The 22,655-nt window shown below is 46.1% G+C and overlaps 2 protein-coding genes across 2 annotated transcripts in view; one reads left to right on the forward strand and one right to left on the reverse strand.

The window, feature by feature from the left end:
• The window catches only part of LOXHD1 (lipoxygenase homology PLAT domains 1), a gene marked incomplete at both ends in the record, with an annotated part of 158,425 nt that extends 157,449 nt beyond the window's left edge, over positions 1-976 (forward strand). The window contains one exon of the mRNA XM_080637336.1: positions 496-976. Within this exon, the coding sequence (XP_080493462.1) occupies positions 496-976 (481 nt within the window). The remainder of the gene's footprint in view (positions 1-495) is intronic.
• Positions 977-11,121: 10,145 nt separating this feature from the next.
• The window catches only part of ARK2C (arkadia (RNF111) C-terminal like ring finger ubiquitin ligase 2C), a gene marked incomplete at both ends in the record, with an annotated part of 50,681 nt that continues 39,147 nt past the window's right edge, over positions 11,122-22,655 (reverse strand). The window contains 7 exons of the mRNA XM_080637752.1: positions 11,122-11,239; positions 12,031-12,137; positions 13,067-13,162; positions 14,039-14,143; positions 15,151-15,280; positions 19,523-19,648; positions 22,276-22,585. Of these exons, the coding sequence (XP_080493878.1) occupies positions 11,122-11,239; positions 12,031-12,137; positions 13,067-13,162; positions 14,039-14,143; positions 15,151-15,280; positions 19,523-19,648; positions 22,276-22,585 (992 nt within the window). The remainder of the gene's footprint in view (positions 11,240-12,030; positions 12,138-13,066; positions 13,163-14,038; positions 14,144-15,150; positions 15,281-19,522; positions 19,649-22,275; positions 22,586-22,655) is intronic.

A 22,655-nucleotide genomic window follows, 5' to 3' on the forward strand; every position in this document is an offset into this window, starting at 1 on the left:
ACTAAGGATGTGTTGGGTGATCTAGATGAGGGAAGGGGGGGATTTAAACCTCTTCCTCCCCTTCTTTCCCATTCCCCTTTTCCTAGTTCCTAGCCCAACCTGAACCGTACTATCAGTGAGGATAATTGCTGGTCTCCCTGCTCTCAGAGGAGCATCGTTGGGCTGCTTTAGCTCTGAAGCTGGTTGCTCATCCTACTTGAGTGGATCTATAAATGGACATGCCATTGCACAGGAAAAAGAAGTGACAAATGCTCTACACCAACCCTTCCATGTGTCTGTGGCTGTTTATGGAGGTGCTGGGTTTTCTGGTTGAAATATTCAATCATGGCTGCCTTTCTACAGAGAAACTGTAGTGCTAGCACATGTATAGAAACAACATATCATATACATATATATATTAATACTGGGCAAGTTAGTAGCATACCAAATCCATACCAGTTGCCCAACACAGTGACCATGCAAACCATTAACAAGCTATTCTTTCTTTTTCATCAGATACTTTTTCAGGTGCAACGTGAAAATCCCTTTGTGTTACAAGAGAAGGGACTACAAAGTCTTTGAGTGTGCCAAGGTCACTGAGAGCTTTGCCAGCAAAGCCAGGAGCCTGGTGCCAGTCAAATATGAGACCATCATCGTCACAGGATTTGAGAAAGGCGCAGGGACCAATGCCAACGTGTTCATCACCATCTTTGGGTTGAATGGGGACTCAGGGAAGCGGGCACTGAAACACAAGTTCAGGAACCTCTTTGAGCGAGGCAAAACCAACAGGTTTTACCTGGAAACGCTGGACATGGGGGAGCTCAAGAAAGTCCGGATTGAGCATGACAACAGTGGCCTGGCACCTGGCTGGCTGGTGGAGAGGGTGGAGATCACCAACTCAGCAACTGGTGTGACCACCATATTTCCCTGCGGGAAGTGGCTGGATGAAAACCGGGGCGATGGGTTAATCTGGAGGGAGCTTTTCCCTCGGTACTGAGGGTATTGATGCTGCAGGAGGGCTTCAGTCCCTCTGTTCCTCATTATTCTCTTTTATATTGCATTTTACTTTTAAAACACTGCCTTTTATATTGAGAGATTTGCTTTCTGGGTTAGCATTTTGTAAAAGTGATACTGCTTTTTTTAAAGAGCTTGTAAAATTGTGAATGAAATAAGCATATTTCTCGTTTATTTACAATTAAAAACTTCAACCAGCAGAGTCATTAACTATCTTTTAGCAGCTCAGATGCCATCTTCTGCTCTCAGTACTTTGCCACGGCTGGGAAAGCCCGCTCTTTACTCTTAGGTGAGTAAAGAGGATAAGAGAATTGAGCCAACGTATTTCATGGAGTCACAGCATCATTAGGGTTGGAAGGGACCTCTGGAGATCATCTCTCTGGAGATCATCTAGTCCAAGCCCCCTGCCAAGGCAGGGCCATCAAAAGCAGGTTGCAAAGGAATGCATTCAGGTGGGGTTTGAATGTCTGCAGCTTGGAGATGCCAGTTTTTCCCACTTCTTTGCCAGAACTGCATGTCCATCCACACGCCTTCGTACATCAGAAGCAGTGGATACAGCAGGGCTTTCTGCAAGGAGGTTTGCAAGGGCCCGTTATCCACCCAGCCAGCTCTCAGTGGGTGGGATCTGGGTCATGTTTTCCACCAATGTGCTTTTCCCCTCAAACCAGGATCTGCCCAGAGCTGAGATCTACAGTTACAGCAGGATAGCAAAAGACCTACTGGATAATCAATTCCACTCCAAGGAAGCTGTACTAACTATATTCAAAGCTGTCTCAGGACAATTTACCATATATGGCCTGAGTACCAACTCTAGTTCAGAGCAGCTGCCATTCATTCCAATTTTTACATTTAATAAGGATTGCTATTTTAATTTTCTGTAGTGGAGAAGGGATTTCTCAGCCACAATAAGGGCCAGTGTTTGTGTAGAGCTCTCCCCAGCTCTACAGGTAGATCATTACTTCTGGAGCCCCATCTCCTGCCCCAGGGAGCAAAGTTGCAGGACACATCCTTTGGAGGAGAAAAGAAGGTATCTGAGCTGCGATGGAGACATTCAAGACCAGTCTGGACATGATTCTGGGCAACCTGATGTAGTTGAAGATGTCCCTGCTCACTGCAGAGGGGTTGGACTAGATAATCTTTGAAGGTCCCTTCCAACCTATACTATTCTATGGTTCTGTGAGGAGACCTTCCTCCTGGCCCACCCATGTTCTAGGAGAGGTCATTCACCTCCCCAGAAGCTGGTTTTAAACAAGCACTTTGTGTGAATGGGGATCAAATGGGTCAAGAATGTGTTAAACTCACTGAGTCCACCCACTCTCTCCACCAGTACCTGGGCTGGGAAGAATGCTCCACCGGATCATGACCTGAACATGTCAGACCACAAGGCAGGACTGTCCCAGTGCTCAGTCCCTGCTTGGTCGTGGGCAAACCAGGCCTCAGAAAAGGCTAGTGATGCTGAGACAGGAGTTAGGGGCATATTGCAGGTATTGTTGATTGCTCCTGGATATAAAGCTGCTTCATCCCACCAAAGCCCCACCAGGGAAGTACTGCATCTTTATTTTAAGCAGCAGGCACCACCGAAGAGACTTGAGCTGTCTGTGCCAGCTCACAAATAATAGCTCAGACTAATTTGTTTTAGAAACCTTTATAGTAACTGATGGTTTTGGAGCAGAGTAAGTTGCTTAAATGAGCCCAGTAATCAACCTCATCAATGATCAACTACTTGCTGATGGGAATAATAATACCAGCAGTGTTAACTGTGTAGAATACAGAATACTGGCTGTATTCTCCCCCATCACTGCAGAGTGGTGAAACCAAGCTTTCAGCAAGGACCAAGATGGGGAGCTGGGAGCTTACAGGAGGTGCAGAACAGACCCCTAAAAGTGGGTGCTAGGGTCGACCAGCATGTTGTATCCCTAGGACTTTGGTGGGGCTCAGGCTGCCAAAAGTCTGGAGCATTTGCTTTTGCTGTGCTTCTGCAATGTTATTGCAAAGCAGCGGTTCCCCGGTGTGTGTTTTGAAACAGAAAAGTGTCAGGCTTTTGATCTCTCTGCTTTCCTTCCCACCCCAGCCTACCACGGCTATGAAAAGACATCCCTTTCAGTACAATTGTCCCATTTTTAGACAAGCATGTGCTGCAGTGAAACAGGAGGTTTTTTTCTCATTGAAATGCTGTAGTTCCAGCACTTCCAGTTGGCTCCAGTCAGCACCCGCTTGGTATGGGAGATGCCAGAGATGCTGGTTTTACAGCATTGCTGCATAGCAGCAGTTTAACCCCTGCCAATCCCTGAGCAAAATCCCTGTGAGGCACGTGGGACCTGTACTAATCCATGCTTCCAGCCCTTGGGAGTGGCAAGGCAGCTCGTGATCCACACACTATCCCTGCATGGGGCAAGGAGGAGAGAGGAATCCTGATTGTGCATATGGGATGTGCTCACATCTGGGAGTAATCACACCTAGCTTGTAGCTACAGCCATGGATTGAGGTTCTGTGGCTCCTCCATCCATTGATTCCCACAGGAATGAACAGCTTCAGGGTCACCAAACCACAGCATAGGTGAGAGATGGGCTTGCATATACCTTAGTTGCCATCAAACCACCTACCATCCCTGGATGTGGTTGTTCAACACGAGAGCTGTACTGAGCTCCAGGCGATGCTGCCCTAAGAAGGGCCAAGGGACAGTTTGCTGATACAGGGGTCAGCAATTTCACTGCCTTGCAGGAAGGCAATGTTGGCAAAGCATGAAAAAACTCTGCTTTGTTCTTCTAAAGGCCTCAAAAATGCCACTTGTTTGTGCAACACTCAACTCCACCCTCGCTCGGGGGAGTCATTCTGTTGCTACAACAGGCTAACACTACAAAAGTAATAAGGCGAGAGTGCAGTTTTTCCAAGGGATGGATTTACATTAAGCTGCTAAAACCAGCATGTTCATGGCCAAGTGGAGAACTGGGGAGGAGGAGAGAAGCCAGAATTACGTAGTGCTGTGCCTTTTGCTGGGCTTAGGCAAACTCTGCCTGCTGGGACAGAGCATCCCAAAGCTGTATATTGAACAGGTCCTCTGCCTCCCAGCACCCTCTACCATTACTTTTTGCTCTTTATTTCTTAATTGGTGTGGTTTTAATGCAAATGTCTTCATCCAAAAAACAGAAATGTAGATGAAAAGCAAGATTAAAGGACAAGGACGGTGGCACTCTGCAGGAGGCTGCAAAACCAGGCTATCCCATCGCCTCTGTGGTCCCTATTAGTTTGGGAAACTGATGAAGAGTTGTGTTTACAAAAGCACTTGAGTGTTGCTGGTGAAAACCAAGTATAACCAAAGAGTCCTTTGCAGTGCTGGATGCTAAGAGGGACTGGTTGTCTCTTCCTGCAGGACATAGAGGATTATTTGAAAATATCTATAGAATAGTTGTGAAACATTTTTGATAGTATCACATACCTATACCCACTTAACATGCACAAAGGCAGAATAACTGAGGGCTGTGAGGCATACATCTTATAATTTCTCTACTATAGAATCACCGAATCCCAGACTGGTTTGAGTTGGAAGGGACCTTAAAGCTCACCCAGTTCCAAACCCCTGCCACAGGCAGGGACACCTTCCACTGGAGCAGCTTGCTCCGAGCCCCTGTGTCCAACCTGGCCTTGAACACTGCCAGGGATGGGGCAGCCACAGCTTCTCTGGGCACTCTGTGCCAGCGCCTCAGCACCCTCACAGGAAAGAGCTTCTGCCTAAGAGCTCATCTCAGTCTCCCCTCTGGAAGGTTAAAGCCATTCTGCCTTGTCCTGTCCCTACACACCCTTGTCCAAAGCCCCTCTCCAGGTTTCTTGTAGCCCCTTTAGGCACTGGAGCTGCTCTAAGGTCTCCCCTTCAGGAGCCTTCTCTTCTCCAGGCTGAACCAGCCCAGGTCTCTCAGCCTGGCTCCAGAGCAGAGCCGCTCCAGCCCTTGCAGCATCTCCATGGCCTCCTCTGGACTCACTCTGACAGCTCCACGTCCTTCTTGTGTTGTTGCCCCAGAGCTGGGCACAAGACCGCAGGTCTGGGGTCTCCACAGAGCATAGCAGAGGAGGAAAATCCCCTCCCTTGACCTACTGCTCACTCTCTGGGGATGAGCCCAGGATTTTGACATAGAAAAAAGCTTCATTTTAAACAACAGCAACATTAACAGGACATTTACTGATGAGGTTTTACAGCTCTGAGCTGCAGCCTGTGGGCCAGCTGAGGATTTAGATACTACAAAATACAAGTGACAACTAGGCTTCCCAACCTCGGGCAGCTGCTGCACAAGCAGATGCTTGCAGTGAATAAAGACTTTGCATCTTAGCCTGTGCTGTTCTACCTTAATGGGCACAATCCCTATCCCTCCTCTCATAGCCACCAGTTGCTGCTTGCTGCACTCCCTGGGGCTGGTATCAGATTGTGGCAGTGAGTTTGCTTTGAAGCAAAACCAATTGCCATCTTCAGCAGCTCTCTCAAACCCTTTCGAAGGACATCAGCAAGATCTTAGTGGGCCACTGAGATCTTCCCCAGCTGGACCAGAAGGTCATTTTTAATGTGTTTTCTGTTGTCTGAATTTATAAAAGCTTCCTATAACAGGAGCTTCGCATTGCCTGAATATGATGCATCCATTATGCAGCCTTTGCTGGATGCTGGAGGCGCTGGAAATTCCCTTCAGCTACAAGACTGAAATCTCTACAATCAGCAGCCTCCTGTCTCCAAAGCTAGTTTGTTTAATCACATAGTCAAAGCTGGGGACTTGTCTCAGCCTTTCTACATGAAATACATGAGGGGGAACAGCTGAACAGAAAGTGGGTGGGAGCAGAGACTCTCGCCATTCATTGTGTAAAGAAATTAAAGTGCAAGAGGACCTATGAAATGAGCTGTGCTGGATGCGTAGCTGGATGTGTGGCCCACTGGATTCAGCCAACAAAAGAATTGAAAACAATCTCAAACATATCTGTATTCATTTGGAGGATTTTTTTTCCCCCTCTTCCAATAAGTTTATCTTTCCTTAGTTATTAAAGAGGAGACCCATGGGGAGGGAGATGCTTCTCCACTGGAATGATGGAAGACCGGACGTTATCACTCAAGCAATGATGGAGATAACCTACAGGCACCATTGGATGTGTTTAGAGGAGAAATCTCTCTTTAAAAGGCAATTTCCAGCCTGATTCTGGAAATCAATTTTGGCACCTAATCATAAAACTTGTACCACAGAACATCATGCATGGTGGTGTGCCCAGTGTGTAGAGCCTCACCTCGCCTCTGCCATGAAGCTCAAACTCCAACAGCCTCTGTAAACTAGCTGGGCGGAGTGTTTTATACCCCAGCAGTGTCTTTTTTACACATCAAAGTCCAAAGGCATAAACAGTGAAAGAAGAATTTACTTGAACCCAAAGAAACAAGAAAGGAGCATTGAATAAAGACCAAGCAATTCCCCCCAGCAGGTGACTTCTGTGTGGCACTGGTTTATAGTTAGCAATGCAGTTTGTTTTATTAGTTATAAATAAAGTACAAAAAATCCACCAAAAGTGAATCTAAGCATTTACACAATTTCTAATGTCTTTTCATTTCTTCAATGCACTATTGCTTTAATATTAATAATAAATATTTTTCTAGCTTTCTTCTATAAAATAGTCTATGTAGGAAAATGTTGCACAGCACAACAGAACAGCAGTAGGAATACAAAAATGTGGGTGATCCTTTCACCAGCCCAGGTCATTAGAGGAGAGGATTTTTGTTCGCTCACTCCTTGTTTCACTTTTTACTTTTGCAGTGTCTTTGCTGCAGGGCGGAACATCCAGTCCCCCATCCCGCACAGCTCAGAACCGCAGCTACAGGCTACAGGGGAGAGTGTTAGAAAGCAGCAAGGAAGAAAACACAGACAGGTTTTAAAACCCAGGGTAAGGCAAAGTCAGCAAAGCAGAGCAGCACCCTGAAGGGACAGAGAGAAAGAAAATCAAGGTACAGTCATTCTGTGACTTTCTAACTCAAAAGAGAATTGCATTCAAAGCCTTTGGGGAGGATGGCTACTGGCTGAGCACATGCATTGATCCCAATGTCCGTTCATAGATGGCTGAGCATCTGCACTGACTGAAAGTGGTTATGGCTTAAAGCTAAAAATATTATCAAAGGTGCTCTAAAACCTCTTGCAAGGCTTGAGCACTTGATATTCATGAGCCTTTTAGGAAAAGGCAGTTCACTGTGAGAGTGGTGAGGCTGTGGCTATGGCTGGGAATGGGGATGGAAATGGGGATAGGAATGAGGATGGAAATTGAGATGCTTGGACACTGCTGCAGGAGCAGGACAGCAGCTTGGGGCTGCCCCACTCTCCGGGTATAGAAGGGTTCCAGTGGAGGTCTCAGGTCAACAGTAGATTAAAAAGCTCCGAATTGAGATTTCTCCCTTAACAAAGTGGACAAAATTAACTGATCAAGACAATCAGCACTGAGGCCTTCTGCTCCATGTGTGTTTTGCAGCTGGGTTATAGTGAATACTCATGGCAGACATTACAAAGGGATGCTGAATTACTCTCACATCCATCCCAGCCGCTCTCAGCTAGACCAGTGGTTAACCCTTAAAAGCTGCAATGAGTCCCTCAGTTTTGTTGCCTCCAAGCTCAGGCTTAGCTGATTGCCTTCTCCATCCTCTCCTCAGTGCCAATGAGGCATGCACGCATGCATGCACACATGCATGCACAGAGGGTGAGAAGAACCAAACCAAGCACCCATAGGCACAAAAAACTACACAGAGCCACCATGCCTGGGCTTCCTTTCTTGGATTTTGAGCAATTTGAAGAGTCTTTCACTAAATGCATGCATTGCCTGAAGCACAGCTTCATACCAGGTGGTGTTGCAGGGTAACACATGCAGCAAGAGCAGGAGCATAGCCAGCAGTGTCAGGGGATGGGGTGGTAGCAAGAATCAACTGAAATGTTTTGGTTTTGCAGAGCGTCCTTAATCACCTTCAATGCACAAGGACACAAGTGAAAGGATCACCAGAGTTTGATTATGAGTGCAAATAATATTCATATATATGTGCTAAACACAGTCACTATATTGCAGTTTTCCACTATGTCACAGCATACAGAATCAAAGGTTTGCATTTTTATGGAATGTATCCAAGGTAACAGCACCACAGTAATACAGTTTGTAATCACACACCCTGATTTTTTTATATTTTTTAATTTTTTTTTGTGACAAGATAAGCATTACCCCCCACATCCCATGTTTAACTTTTTATTTTTAAAGTACCGATGCATGCAAAGCATTCCATTCCCAGAAACAATGCAAAAATGAGGTAATAGGAGTAATAAAAAAAATTAGTATTAATTTCTAAATAAATAAATTATAATTAAAAATGCAAAAAGAAAAAACAACTATAAAAATAATTAAATAAGAACCCACAATATCTACAAGTTAGTCATAAATTATGATTGTTAAATATAAGGCATTTAAGCTCACAAAACCCTGTAAACTATCCATGTTTTGTTTCTAGATATTTGTCATTTTTCGTCTTGTTTTGCTGTTTAAACTCAGCCTATTAATCTCAACCTACACGTAAATAATTATTTCAAACGCAAAGGAACCTGACACACCAATGCAAGTTCAGACGCTGTAAGCTCACACGCACCTTGGGATCAATCACTCACACGAGACCATGGGAGTTTGGTGCTTTTCTTCACCAAAGGGTACTTTTTTTTTAAGTTTGTTTGTCTGTTTATTTATTTTTTTTAAAAACTGTGCTTGTTCATTAGGCAAATAGTAATACTTTCGCATAGGCTTTAAGAAAACACACGGTTCGAAAGCGGCCCTTTTTCTCTCCCTGCATGGCCAGGGTCTAAATCACCCTGTTCCTCTCCCTGCTTCATCCCCAGCTCATGCCTAGATAGACCAGGCAGGCTTACAGTGTATTTTACTAGCAAAGCCTTGCTTTGCTTGTCCACATTATTAGTAATATTAATATTATTTTTAAGGCTGCTTCAATCTGCTGCTGCTGGAGCAAGCCCCATAAGTATCAATGGACCGCTCCTTGACCCATGGGCATCAGGCCTGGATCTACCACATCTCCCAGGAAGCCATCACTTGCACTGGGTGACAAATAGATCACAGAATCATAGAATTTAAAAAAAAAAAACCTTTAAAGTTCATCTAGTCCAACCACCCTGCAATGAGCAGGGACACTTCAACTAAGATGGCTCAGAGCACCATCAAACCTGACTTGAATGTTTCTAGGGATGGGCATCTACCACCTCTCTGGGCAACTTGTGCCAGTGTTTCACCACCGTCACTGTAACGCATTATGTCTTTGTCATACGTCACTATTTGTCCCCCTGTTCACTCCCTCTTACCTACATGGGCACAGCAAAAGAGGGGCTCCTCCATCCTTACATCCACAGGGCTCCCCTCTTTTTCTCCTCCCTCTAGTTAGGAAAAAAAGTAATCTCTGGGGTGCCTCTGAAACTGGTGTTTTCCAACTACAGCTCATGGGACTCTCTCAGTCTCTCAGGTAGTAATTTATGATTGTTTCTACTTGGAAAGCATCACTTGGCTCCAGTGAAATGAATGCTCGGGGGAGCCAGAATCCCTAGCGCCACATCAGCATTTTCAATATATAATTTTCCCGACTAATTCCCTTTTCTCCTCTGCTTTTCTGTCTTTTGCTCTCCTAGTATACAAAGATAATAATAAAAAAGATTTAAAAAACAAAGGGAAAAATGTGTTTATGGTGCGAATGTTGGTTCTCTGAAGGGTTTTCAGCTCAGTCCCTATGGTTGGCAAGCTGAGATCTTTATGTCAAGAAGACTGAGCTTGGATTGCAACAGCTCAGTCTTCGGAGACAGAACCCTCCTAATTCTGTTTTGAGAGTTAATGCAATTAAGTTTAGTTCTACCAACCAATGAATTCTGTGTATAGATATGGCCTGAAACGCATATACAAATGCACATAGGTGCAGGTACATATGCTCTGAGGCAGGGTCACAAACCAGCCCCTCCAAAAAGCATCGAAACCTCCTTCCAACCTGCCTCCCTTTTCCACGCAGAAATGCTCATGGCCTCAACAGCGCCTTGTGAGCATTCATTTTAATCCCATCCCATTATCAGAGATGCTTTTGCATGCGAGAGGAGTCGGCATTGTACATCTCTAAACACCTCTCTGTCATTACTATGCTCCAAAGCACAGCTGTAGGCACAGACTCCAGTAACCATCATTTTGGATGGCTGATGAAGCCAACCAGCCTCACAGCTCCCATCAGAAAGCAACATAGATAATGACAACCATGAAGACACCCCTTCCTTGAATTTCAATATGACAAGCTACTTCGTTAAGATAAAAAGCGAAGAAACATCTACTCCAATATTGCACCCCTACAGAAAGTATCCAGCATCAGCAGATAAGCAGGAATGAAGCTTCTACCTATTGCTTCATTAATTTTATTCAAAATTTTTGTTGGTTTTTTTAAGCTTCTCTAAATTTGGGACACACTGTAAACACAGGGAAAGGAAGCACATGCGGATGAGGCAAAGAGCACAACCCTTCTGACTGTAAACAGGATTTTGCTTTTTCGCCTCTTCCCCACTCAAAAAGGGTGGGAAAGGTTGACCTTTTTTCATCCCCCTCTGCAATGTATTAATCAGGCACCAAAATAAGGAATCTATGAAAAAATATTTGGTGCAAATTAGCTAACAGCAACATGTCCACCACAAGATGAGTAGGGCATCAAACACAACATTTCTCAAGCTAACATGCTCCAGCTGCCATCCATAGAAATAGCTAAAAGACCCCTAACGTGTTTCTACATATTCGAGAGGTATATATACAATCCTCATGAAATGCAGGATTGACAGGCCAGACTACCACAACTAGTTCCTTCATGTTCAACACTAAATCTTCTGCAGCACGGGGTCTCTGAGCTCCGGGAATGCCAGCTCCCTTTTACCGGGCCCGTATCCTGCGTATGTGCAATATCTCCTACCGCTAGATATTGTACTGCAACCTCCTCCACCTCCTCATCACTACCGTGCCTGCAGACTTTTCTTCTCAATCAAATGGCTCAGAAGGCAAAAATTTGCTGCAAGGGTTTATGGCCATACGACCTGGTAAGGAAAATGGTGTATCCAGCCAGTCCTTTCAGCTGTCCGAGCCAAGCTGTGTTTCAATGTCCACCCTGCAGATTGGGCACTTCTTGCTGGTGGCCAGCCACTGGTCCACACACACTTGGTGGAAGAGATGCATGCAGGGCAACCGCCTGCAGAGAGAGAGGTAACACACTGTTAAGGTTGGAAGAGGTCCAGGGGAATAAGAAGAGCCAGAAAGCAACAGTGGATGCTTCAAACACCAGTGCTACAGCTTTCCCCAGCAACTCCAGCTCACATAGGGTACTAAGTCAAAGATGGTGTCCTTCTTGGCTAAAAGCCTTTTAGAAAAGCCCACACTCTCCTAACTTGCATTATTCCAGTTATTAATTACCCCAGCTGCTGCTTTTTTAACCATTCAGGAGGACTAGGGTTCACTGCAAAGCCCCTTGGTTTTTCACCATTGAGGCTCATTAGCAGTGAGGTAGGTCCCCATGTGGGTGTCTCGTGTAGCGAATGTAGCTGCTTTTCACCTACATTAGATTAATCATCAGTTTGTTCACTGTCGTCAGAGGAACCCTGAACCACAAGGACCCACAGCAAGAGGATCAGGGTTTTTCTTGATGGTTTAAATTGCTTTAAAAGGTGAGAAGCAGGACCAGGTAGTGTAGCTGCACTGCAGCTCCTTTAGACATGGTAGCTCAGCCCCTTGCAGTTGCTTGTCCCCATACTCTGTCACAGGCAGAGATTTGACCCAGCTGAGAGCCTGGAGATGTTTCTGGGGCTTTTTTGTTGGCTCAGGACAGCTTCTAAACAGCATTTGGTTTCCCAGACTCTGCAACAGCCCAAGTGAGTTTGTCAGGACAAGAACAGGGACAACCCCACCAGCACACACCAGCCCTAATCCCAATAAACACAACTCAGACAGCATTGGGAGGCAGAAGAGCAGATGGAAACATTGTACCTGACATCTTCTCCATCTTCAAGCATGGACAGACAGATTGTGCATTTCTCGTCAGTGTCTGACTCTTCTCCATCCTCTTGCCCAGCTTTGCCTTCCTGCGGTCTTCTCTGGAGACAAGGTTAAAAACATAACCAACAAATTGGTTAGGATTTGACTTTCTAATGCTCTCCCAAGCCTGCACAGTTGCACAAAGGTAAATAATAAGAGCTTCATCTATCAGCCAGATCCTCCAGTTTGAGGAAACCAAAGCGGCCAATGAGGGGAGGATGCTACCAACATACTGGTCATTGGCATATCTCTTCCTGGGGCCAGGAACAATGGGACTGCTGGTAGCGTCCCACAGAGCAGCCTGACCTCTGCTGCCCTAACACGGCCCCCCCCACCTCCTCACAGTGGAGATGGCCCAAGATATCCTTTGCTGGAGGCTTCTCCTGGAGAACCCAAAGCACATGGGGCCACCACTGCCAGGAAGGGGAACCACTGTGTCCCATGACAGCTTAGCCACTGGCCCAGCCACATGTTGTGCCATGGGGCAGCACTTAGTCAGTCAGCTCTCCCTTTTTCTCTTCCACACACACATCCATTCCTACTACTATAATTCTTCTGGATCCACTGGAGATGCACTCAGAGATGAGCACAGCAGGAGTCAACTTACTTTGTATGTGAGCAATACAACACCTCTACCTCTAACTGCCCAGCTGCAAATTACTGACATGTGAAATTTGTACCCAAGCAAGAATTTTGCCCATTTTCTACTCACCACAACCCAAAAACATGGCACCATCTCCTTGCAAGAAGGAGATCAGCTCCAGCAGAGGAGGTACCCCTTGCAAAGGGAGGGGAGGCCCACACAATATCAAAGCACCAATTCTGGGTTTTACATTCCTCACACATTTTGGGAAATATTTTGATTGATGGCCCCCAGTTTGACAACCTGAGGATTGCAACCCACCAAAGACCTTCCGTCTGCTCTGTGTGCACAGCACTTGTACAACTGAGAGGGGCTGTCACCCTTGCCAGGGTTTGGGGCTCTCACCTTCTTGTACTTGTGGGGGAAAGTGAACCTCTCAATGGTGTTCTGGACAGCACCACGGCTCACACTGCCCAGCCTGTCCTCCAGCTGCAACAGCTCCTGTGGCACAGCAACAGCAACAAAGCACCGTCAGCATTGATCCTAGGCACAAGGCCCCACCAACCCACCATACCTGCTGGTGACCAAGGCTCCCTCCTGCCCTTTCCTTCATAGAAATGTCCACCAACCCCAAAGCAGTCATGCTAAAATGATGGATCTGAACCTTGGTACTTGAGCTAATAATTAAAGACTCAAGGCAAAGAGCAGGATATCCAGCAATTCAGAAATTAGGGTGGAATTTGAGCTCTATTGGGAAACATAACCCTGTAGAACTGAAGCATTTTCATAGAATCCCAGAACTGTGTTGAAAGGGAGCTTAAAGCTCATTCCGTTCCAAACCCCTGCCATGGGCAAGGGACACCTTCTACTAGACCAGGTTGCTTCAACCCTTGTCCTGCATGGCCTTGAACACTGCCAGGGATGAGGCAACACAGCTTCTCTGGGCACCCTGTGCCAGAAACTCACCACACTCACATGGAAGAACCTGAGATGAGCCTAATGTCTCATCTCAGTCTCCCCTCTGGAAGGTTAAAGCCATTGCCCCTTGTTCTGTCCCTACAGGCCCCTGTCCAAAGCCCCTCTCCAGGTTTCTTGTAGCCTCCTTAGGCGCTGAGAGCTGCTCTAAGGTCTCCCTGGAGCCTTCTTTTCTTTGTTGACAGACATGGAGAGAGTCATAGTCAACCCGAGTCAGATGCAGGCACTTTGGGGTAAACCAGCTTTTAACAGACCCACTCAAACATTGCTTCCCAGTTATTACTAAAATTGAGGTAAGACTCAGTGCAACTGCCATGCCACAAAACACGAGTTTATGCCAGAGCTTGCATAGATTCCCAGCATTTAAAGTTAAATGATAATTCCAGCCCCTGTGATACGTACTTCATAGCTCTCCCTCACAGCTGATGTGTGCCTGCTTGGGTTCAGTCCCTGAAGAGCAAGTAGCTGCAGCTGAGGATAAGGGTAATTTCTGATTTCATGAACAACCTGTGAGAAGCGAGGGAGAAGAATAAACCCACCTGTACTGCACATTGAAATCCCTTGTGTACCTTGACTTAAATCAAGTGCCTTGAAAATCTAAAACAAAAGAGCAGACTGGCACCTTCCCCCAGTGGAAGCATTGTAATAACAAAAACAAAAAAAAAAAAAAAAAAAAAGAGGTTTTATTAAAAAGATCTCCTATAAATGATAACTAAGAACACGCATTTCATCTGAATAAACTGTTAAAATATTTCTGTTGCATTCATAACATTGCAGCACCAAACTCTAAACATGGGTCAGCTGTAAAGGGGATTTTATTTTATTTAGTTTTAAATGGGTGGATTTCTTTTCTTCCACGCTTTGATTTTTTTAAGCGTCATTGTAGTACGCAGGTGTCAGGGTCTAACTATGGAGGCGAGTTAAAAACACCTTTGTGGGATTTCTGAAGATGCTTTAAGGACTAGAAGTGTTTGGCATGACTCAGCTCCAAACACAGCACCCTGATAGGAGAAGGGCCAGCAAATGACCCCAGTTAGCCCATCTTCTCATCAAATCCCACCTCCATCAGTGATAAACCTCTACAGATGGCATCAAGGCTGATGTAGGGAGAAAAGACATGACAAGAATGATCTTCTGAGCCCAGGGAAGGGATCAACTACCACCAATCCTTATGCATACATGGAGTTCTGTGAGACCATAGTTTGTTCCAGTGTTAATAATACTATTAGTAATAACTGCTGAGTCTCTCACATGCTGCCCAGGTTTTGCAGACCAGCTTGTGAGCATGGTGCTGCATGCGGTTGATCAAATATTTTCAGAGCAGCTGAGTTTTTCTTTCTTTTCTCTAATCCAGAGTGCAATGATGCAACATTATCCTTTCAGACACTCCCTCCCACGGCCAGAGATAAGTGGGATTCACAGAAGACAGGTGATAGAAAGATAGCAGCCTTTATTTTGACTGCCTTCTGGCAGACAATGCATAAAACATTTCTTGGTAAAAGCGTTTCACTTACCATCTGTGTTGAGGATGTGCTTCTGGGGAAGTGGTGCATCCGAGGTGTAGCTAAGTAATGCTGATAGGGCTGAGGGACTGGACGGACCTGGAACTGGGCGTGAGTCAGTCCCGCATCAACACTGAGGTCCCTGTGGACAAGAAGATGAGGATATGGATTTTAGATTGGAGATTAAGAACAGTTACTTCACCAGAGAATGATCAGGTGTTGGAACAGGCTGCCCAAGGCAGTGATGAAGTCACCATCCCTGGAAATGTTCACACACCATGTAGATGAGGCCCTTAGTGATGTGGTTAAGTGGTGGCCTAGGCAGAACTGGCATAGCAGTTGGACTGGATGAGCTTAAAGGTCTTTTTCAACCTAGTCTATTAAATGATTCTATATCCCTATGGCTTTGACTGCATGGTTGCATTACATGGCTTATGCCAAGTCAGGTCATGCTCAAGGGCAACCTCCACTGGTGGGGTCTGGGCTCCTGTGGGTTCCTCAACATTGGGTGATGCTACTGCTTGGAAAGGAGTTTCCTCCATTTTGGGCAATCCCTCATGACTGTACCAGCTCAAAGGAGTAAGGGCAGTTTTTATGCCAGTTAGCTTTTGTGTTAGCCAGGGTCAAGAGCTGCACAGACTCAGCCTGCTAATTTCAGAGCAAGAGCATGTTGGTGGCTCTGATCAACACCCAGGCTTGGTAACTCAGTCTGGTCAGACCAGGTACTCCCCATGCTGCTATCACTGCAAACAATTACATTTTGCCTTGAATATTTTGTGGGAATACAGCTAATTGCTCAGAGAACACACCAATGAATCATCCACAGTAGTTAGGAGCCAATTAGGCACCATCAGGGGGCTTTTAGATGTGCCTGTGCTTTCCTTGAAGATCTCCCAACCCACATCATGGCAGGACTTGGGGAGGCATGGGAGACTGCAGCTCACCTGAATCCAGCCTCAGGAAGCTCCAGAACTGTTCTGTGTGCAGAAGGTAAGAGATCTATGGATGAGACTGATGTAGGAAAGGGTGTCACACCACCAGCAGGTCAGCACCAATGAATCATAGAATCATAGAATGATTGGGTTGGAAAGGACCTAATGATCGCTCATTACCAAACCCCTGCCACAGGCACGGACACCTCTCACTAGACAATGAATCAGGACATCCCAAATGGTCCCACTTGCATGCATGCATCCTGGCCTGGGCAAGCAGAACTGGGGGCTCAGCTTGGTGAGTTTGGGTGGATTTTTCAAATAATCCATCTCAATCCCAGGGTTTAGCATGACCAAGATCCTGGCAAACACTACAGCTCTGCCCAGTCCAGCATGTAGAGACAAACTGCAACCCCATCCCCACACTGCGTGGAGGGGATGAGAGAAGACCTAACACAGCTCCTCTGTCTATAATCCAATTAGCTGATCCCTTGTCTGTCCAGCTGGAGTGTCTCAGCAAACACATCATTCTCTTTATCATAATTACAAAAGCCAGCGCTGTAATAACCATTGTCTTCACATTTGCCAGAGCAAAGCTAATTAGATCACAGGGGTGTCTTCCCATTTCAGCTTTGAACTTCCTTTCCCCTGCATGGAGGACAGCAGCAGTGAGTGCCATGGCTTGTTAGGAGCAATCCAGACGTGTCCTCCAGCAGCTGGGAAACTGCGTTCATCAAGCAGCAGATAACAGATATGAAGGGACAGTAAATGCAGGAATCCTTTGGCCAGAACCGCCTGCATACCAGGCACTAGTTCCTGTGCTCTAGTACTCCCTCATAAGACACCCCACACTAAGATGAAGCAAAAATGGACTATCTTTGGTGGCCCTGTGCTAGCCATGTGCTAGACAGACAAAACCTGGCAGAGGATAAGAGACAGCAGGCGACTGGAAAGAGCACAACCAGAGTGAGAAGCTGCAGGACTGGGCATATTCCAGCTCCTGTGTCACAATTTTGGATGTTTATCCAGTTTCTTAAGACTGTTCCCAGGTGGATGGAAGGCTCAATTGGAAATCAGGAGGCTTTGGATCCATTCCCAGCCCTGTCAGTGGCCTGATGCATGACCTTGACCACTTCCTCTCTGCCTTCCCATATTCACTGTCTAAAAAATAGATGTGATAATCCATGGAGTGTTTTGAGATTGAGGGCTGCAGAGATCTTTCAAAGATGAATGGCCGTCATTGACTTGCATAAGTAATTGCATTAACAGCACTGCTGACCTGTTTGTGCATTCATGCATCTAAAGCCTTACAATCGGATGCTGAGGCCCCTGAAGTGATGCTGTGGTAGTACAGAAGGATCCGAAGCAGAAGATTTCATGGAATGGTGTTTTCTTAGGGTTTGGGGATGGATAAGCAGAGGACATTAGATGAAGGAAACCAAAACCAACCATCATCTTCTAGCCTGTGTTACATGGATTACTGTACAACATCTTGATGCTCAGATGAGACGTTCAAGAACTGTGATGCTTATGATACATGGGCTGCCAACAACCAGCAAGTAAAGGATAACAGGTTGAATGGTCATCACTAAATACAAATGCAGAAGTTGATTTAAGGAACCAAATGGGAGTTTATTTATTCTTCACCAGGGGATTTTAATCAAAGTTGGGCTGTCTGAGATGACTGATCATGTTCAGATCTTCCTTCCATCCCCATTTCTCGCAACACTGCCTACAACTGCTGCTGTTTATGCAGTGGTAACACATTAGAGCAAAGTTCTTATATCCATCACTGGGCAAAACTCTACATATGCCCCGAGGGGAAGTGAGTCACCCAAATATATATACACAGTATATGATTTCTGTCATCCTTACTTCTTTTATAAGGCTATGGAGCAACACAGGGAGGGGAAAGAGGGGAAGGGGAGGGGAACATAAAGTGATTATCAGATCCTTCTAATGATTATAATTAAACATTCTGCTACAAAAGAGAGGCAGAAAAAATGGCTGTATCCAGATGGTACATGAACGGCTTTGCAAACTGATCTGAACAATGTCATCTTGGCCAAATTCAGCCCACAGTGGTGCCAGTAATGGGAACACCTGAGAAGAAAATAGCAGAAGGATCTGGCCATACCTTAAGTTGTGTATTATTAATACACAACTGTATTAATTTGTTATTAAAAAATACCTGGAGGGGGAAAACTCCTCCTATGTTAGAAGGACTCTCCATTTGCAGAGTGAAGTGCTCAGATGTTAGAAAATGCCATAATTAAGATTTCCTGTGCCATTTTATTTTTCTCCCTTTGTGCATATTCATTGTGATTGTCTCTAATTACATGTTCATATGCCATTTCTTCCATTTGGTGAACAGAATGGACTTTCCTCAGCTAAAAAGCTCAGAATTATGTTTTTATTTTCTTATTCTTCCAAATAGGGCCCTATTAATACTAACTGCACAACAGCTCAAGAGCTGCTCTGAAAATGAAACGGTCAGTTCCCTGCACGTTTGTTCCACGGTATCGAACACTACAGAGGGAGAACAATTAACAATTATTAATTCATTCACACCACCCTGCAGGGCAGGTCAGCACAGTGCTCCCTAATTTAGACAGAAGAAGCTGTGGCCACTGTTTTTTGAGTGCCTGGTGGACAGCAGGAGATCTAGTTTGGACAGAGACATTTGTCTACAGGACCCTGGCTATGCCCTTCAGCAGGAAAAGCCCCTGGGGAAGACTAATGCTTGGCTGGATGCTTTGTCCATGGATGAAGAGTTACGGGCAATATCAGCACCTCAACGTGATCATATACATGCATACAGATGGAGCAAGTCCAGAGGAGGATGATCAGGGGCTGGAGCACCTCCCATATGAAGACAGACTGAGAGAATGTGGGCTGTCCAGGCTGGAGAAGAGAAGCTGCGTGGAGACCTCATAGCAGCCTTCCAGTATCTGAAGGGGGCTATAAGAATGTCGGAGAGGGACTTTTCTTCATGGGCTCTAGTGACAGGACAAGGGGTGATGGGTTTAAATTTAAATAGGGGGGATTTCGGTTAGACATCAGGAAGAATTTTTTTGCTATGAGAGTGGTGAGGCACTGGAACAGGCTGCTCAAGGAAGTTGTGAAAGTTCCATCCCTGGCAGGGTTCAAGGCCAGGTTGGGCAGGCCTTGTGCAACCTGGTCTAGTGGAAGGCGTTCCTGCCCATGGCAGAGGGTTGAAAGCAGATGATCTTAAGGTCCTTTCCAATCCAAACTATTCTATGATTCTGTAAGTGCTTCAGCCAAGATGGCCCTCCCTAAGATGAGTTTCCTATTGCACACATAGTATCTGTTGAGCTGAACCATTAACTTCCATGAACCACTGATCCATGGTGACATGCACGAACACTTGTACCTTTCCAGTACTTTTCAAATACATCATTCTACACACTAGTGAAATATGGAAGACTTACCAATCCGTGCCTTCGGCTAAATACCTGGGCTGGGGCCCTATGGGTTGTGGAGTTTGCAGTTGGTGACTGAAGTCAAAGCTGGGGTGTAGGCGATGAGGCTGGACAGACATACGCTCTTGAGCCCGCCTGTGGGGAGGAGAAAGAGTGGGTGAGCCATGCGGCGTCACTGGTATGTACAGCTCCTGCTCAAGAGCATGTGTCAATGAACCACGGCACAAAAACAAACGGTTGGGCTTGTGAATGTGCCTCATCCATGGGTTCAAGGCCAGGTTGGACAGGGCTTGGAGCAACCTGGTCTAGTGAAAGGTGTTTCTGCCCAAGGCAGGAGGCTGGAACTGGATGGGCTTTAAGTTCCCTTCCAACACAAACCGGGCTGGGTTTCTATGTGTTCAAGAGAAAAGAGTCCAGGCAGGTGTCAGGGATGATAGGAAGAGGCTATGTCATTTACTCATGGTCACCACAGACATAATGCAGACCTCCACTTTTCCCCCCCTGCCATGGCATCCACTTATGCTCACTTTACAGGAGATGCTATTACTCCATGGACAGAAAAAGAGGAAACCAAACAACTTCTTCCTCAGCAGCTTTGTGCCATTTGCACTATTTTATTTTTCACTGCCAGCCCCATAAACAAGACAAGATAAAACGTGTCCCCGCTTCAGCCATTATCCATCATCATAAAGAAGCTGCAGGTTGTCTCGTCTCCCCATGCAGTCCATAAACTCGTGGGAAACCTCATTCATAACAGGATTACTGAGGAGTAACTGAAAGCAGAATTTACTCTCGCTGGCTTTTGCCAATATTTCTCTGGATGATGGACAGGCCAGGCTGGGTTCCAGCTTCTTCTCCCTCAGCTCTGCTGCCCTTGCAGGCAGGTAAAGGAAAATGGTAGAAAATGCAGCAAGGTTTTTCTGAGGATTTGAGTCTCTTATCTTGATTATTGCTTATTTGAATTACTTAGGGGTAGCGCATGTGCTACTTGATCAGTATCCCCATTTGGAGAAAGACAAGGTGGATACACAAGTTACGGACTCATATACCTTGCTGCCTGCTGAGCCCCTGCTTACCAGTGGAGCCATCACAAAACAAATCTATGGGAAAACACTAGAGCCAATGCAGCAGGGAACAGCTAGATAAAGAATTTTTCATGCAGCCACAGTTCAGAGGCTTCACTTTTACAGACACAGCCCAGATTCCCATTACTGGGATCGCATGCCTGTAACCTATGAGGTTTCTGACACCCTCCTCTGATGCAGGTGTGCTTTCAGAAACAGGATGTGGGACTGGGCAAGATGGTCCTGACCTTTTACACACCACAACCCACTTCCAAATGTAACACTGACAGCATCTACCAAAGCAGCTTCTGCATGGAATTATGCTCTGTGCTTTTATTTGAATTCAGCTTATGACTAAGAGATAAACACTTGTATCATCAGTGCCTCAGCCTTGCACATATTTGCTACCCAGTTATTAACTAATCATTAAATCCACCTAAAACCCCAGCTTATGCAAAACAAAACAAGCATGGGAAGAACACAAAATTTTCAGGCAGAAAGAGTATGGCAAGAAAGTGTTTTCTGTCTGCAGCATTCTTTCCATATGAAGCATTATCACAAAGACTCATCCTCTGATTCTTGATCCATGGGTACAACCCACAAATAGCTTCCATATGTTTCCAAAAAAAGCGCTCCTGTCCTACGTGCTATCTAAACCCCTCTCTCGAGAAACACAATCAGGACAAGGCCAGGCATCCATTTCTATCTCTGCTGAGTAAGTCTCTCTGCAGTCATGAGCCCAGTCTGAATTTAGGCTGCTTTCTGTGACTGAATGTGCTGCAGGTCAACAGTGTCATTCCCTTATTGAGCTGGGAAGCCTATCTTGACCCAGAGGAGCAAGGTCTTCATGTGCAAAACCTGATGGTACGGGTGGGTACAATCTCTGACACGGTTTAGAAACAGGAGCTGTGATGAGGTTGCTCATACAGTCTATTGCTTTCTGTCACAGAAAGAACAGGTTCATTGCAACACCAAAGTGTTACCAATATGATTCTCCTACAAGTAACAATAATAGATGACCATGGAACACACTAGATGAGCACGTTCTGTATCCCCATGGGAAAGGTGTACCTGCAGGTGCAACTTGCCCTGCATCTTCTCTTCTGGTGGATGCATTTCAGGGGTACACAATGAACTTATTTGTGAAGAAAACACATTACCAGCTTGTGATTCTGAGGGTACAGAAAAGGGCAATGGAGCTGGTGAAAGGCCTGGAGCACAAGTGTGATGAGGAACAGCTGAGGGACCTGGGGGGTTCAGACTGGAGAAGAGAAGGCTTAGGGATAACCTTATCGCTCTCTATAACTACCTGAAAGGAGGATGGAGCCAGGAGGGGGCTGGTCTCTGCTCCCAAGGAACAGGTGACAGGACAAAAAGAAACGGCCTCAAGCTGCACCAAGGAAGGTTTAGACCAGAAATTAGGAACAATTTCTTCCCCAAAGGGTGGTCAGGCATTGGAACAGGCTGCCCAGGGCAGTGGTGGTGTCAGTTCACAGACTGCATAGTGACATGGTTTAGTGGTGGCCTTGGCAGAGCTGGGTAACAGTTTGACTTTGTGAACTTAAAGGTCTTTTCCAACCTATTTGATTCTATGATTCTATGTCTCTACATACTTTCACGGTTTTGCAGGAGCCACTTTGCTGAAGTGAGGCTAAGATAGGTTCTCAGTATCCTACAAGCCAAGTAGGTTCCCCTTACCTGTGATGGGGCATAAGCCGGCGGTGCTGTGCCTCGAGGAGCTGCTGCTGAAGGAGGTATTGCTGGTGTAGCGCCTGAGGTAGGAAGGAGGGTCCGGCCATGTCCTGGAAGGGCAGGGCTGGCACAGGGGCCAGGGGCTGGTGCAAGGGACCACTGTGCTGGTGTGGGGGGGCCATGTGAGGAGCCAGCCCCGGCTGGGGCTGCACTGCGTGGGGCAGGGCGAAGTCAGCAGGGAGCTGAGGCTGGGGACCCAGGTGGAAATGCCGGCAGGAGGTAGCATGGGGATGCTGAGACCTTTGAAATGGAGCACCTGGAAGAGAAGATCACAGCTGTCAAGGTGGCCAGTGGCAACCAGGGCAGTCCAGCACAGTGGCTGGCCA

The sequence above is a fragment of the Psittacula echo genome (assembly GCF_963264785.1).
Source record: "Psittacula echo genome assembly, chromosome: Z".
NCBI lineage: Eukaryota > Metazoa > Chordata > Aves > Psittaciformes > Psittacidae > Psittacula > Psittacula echo.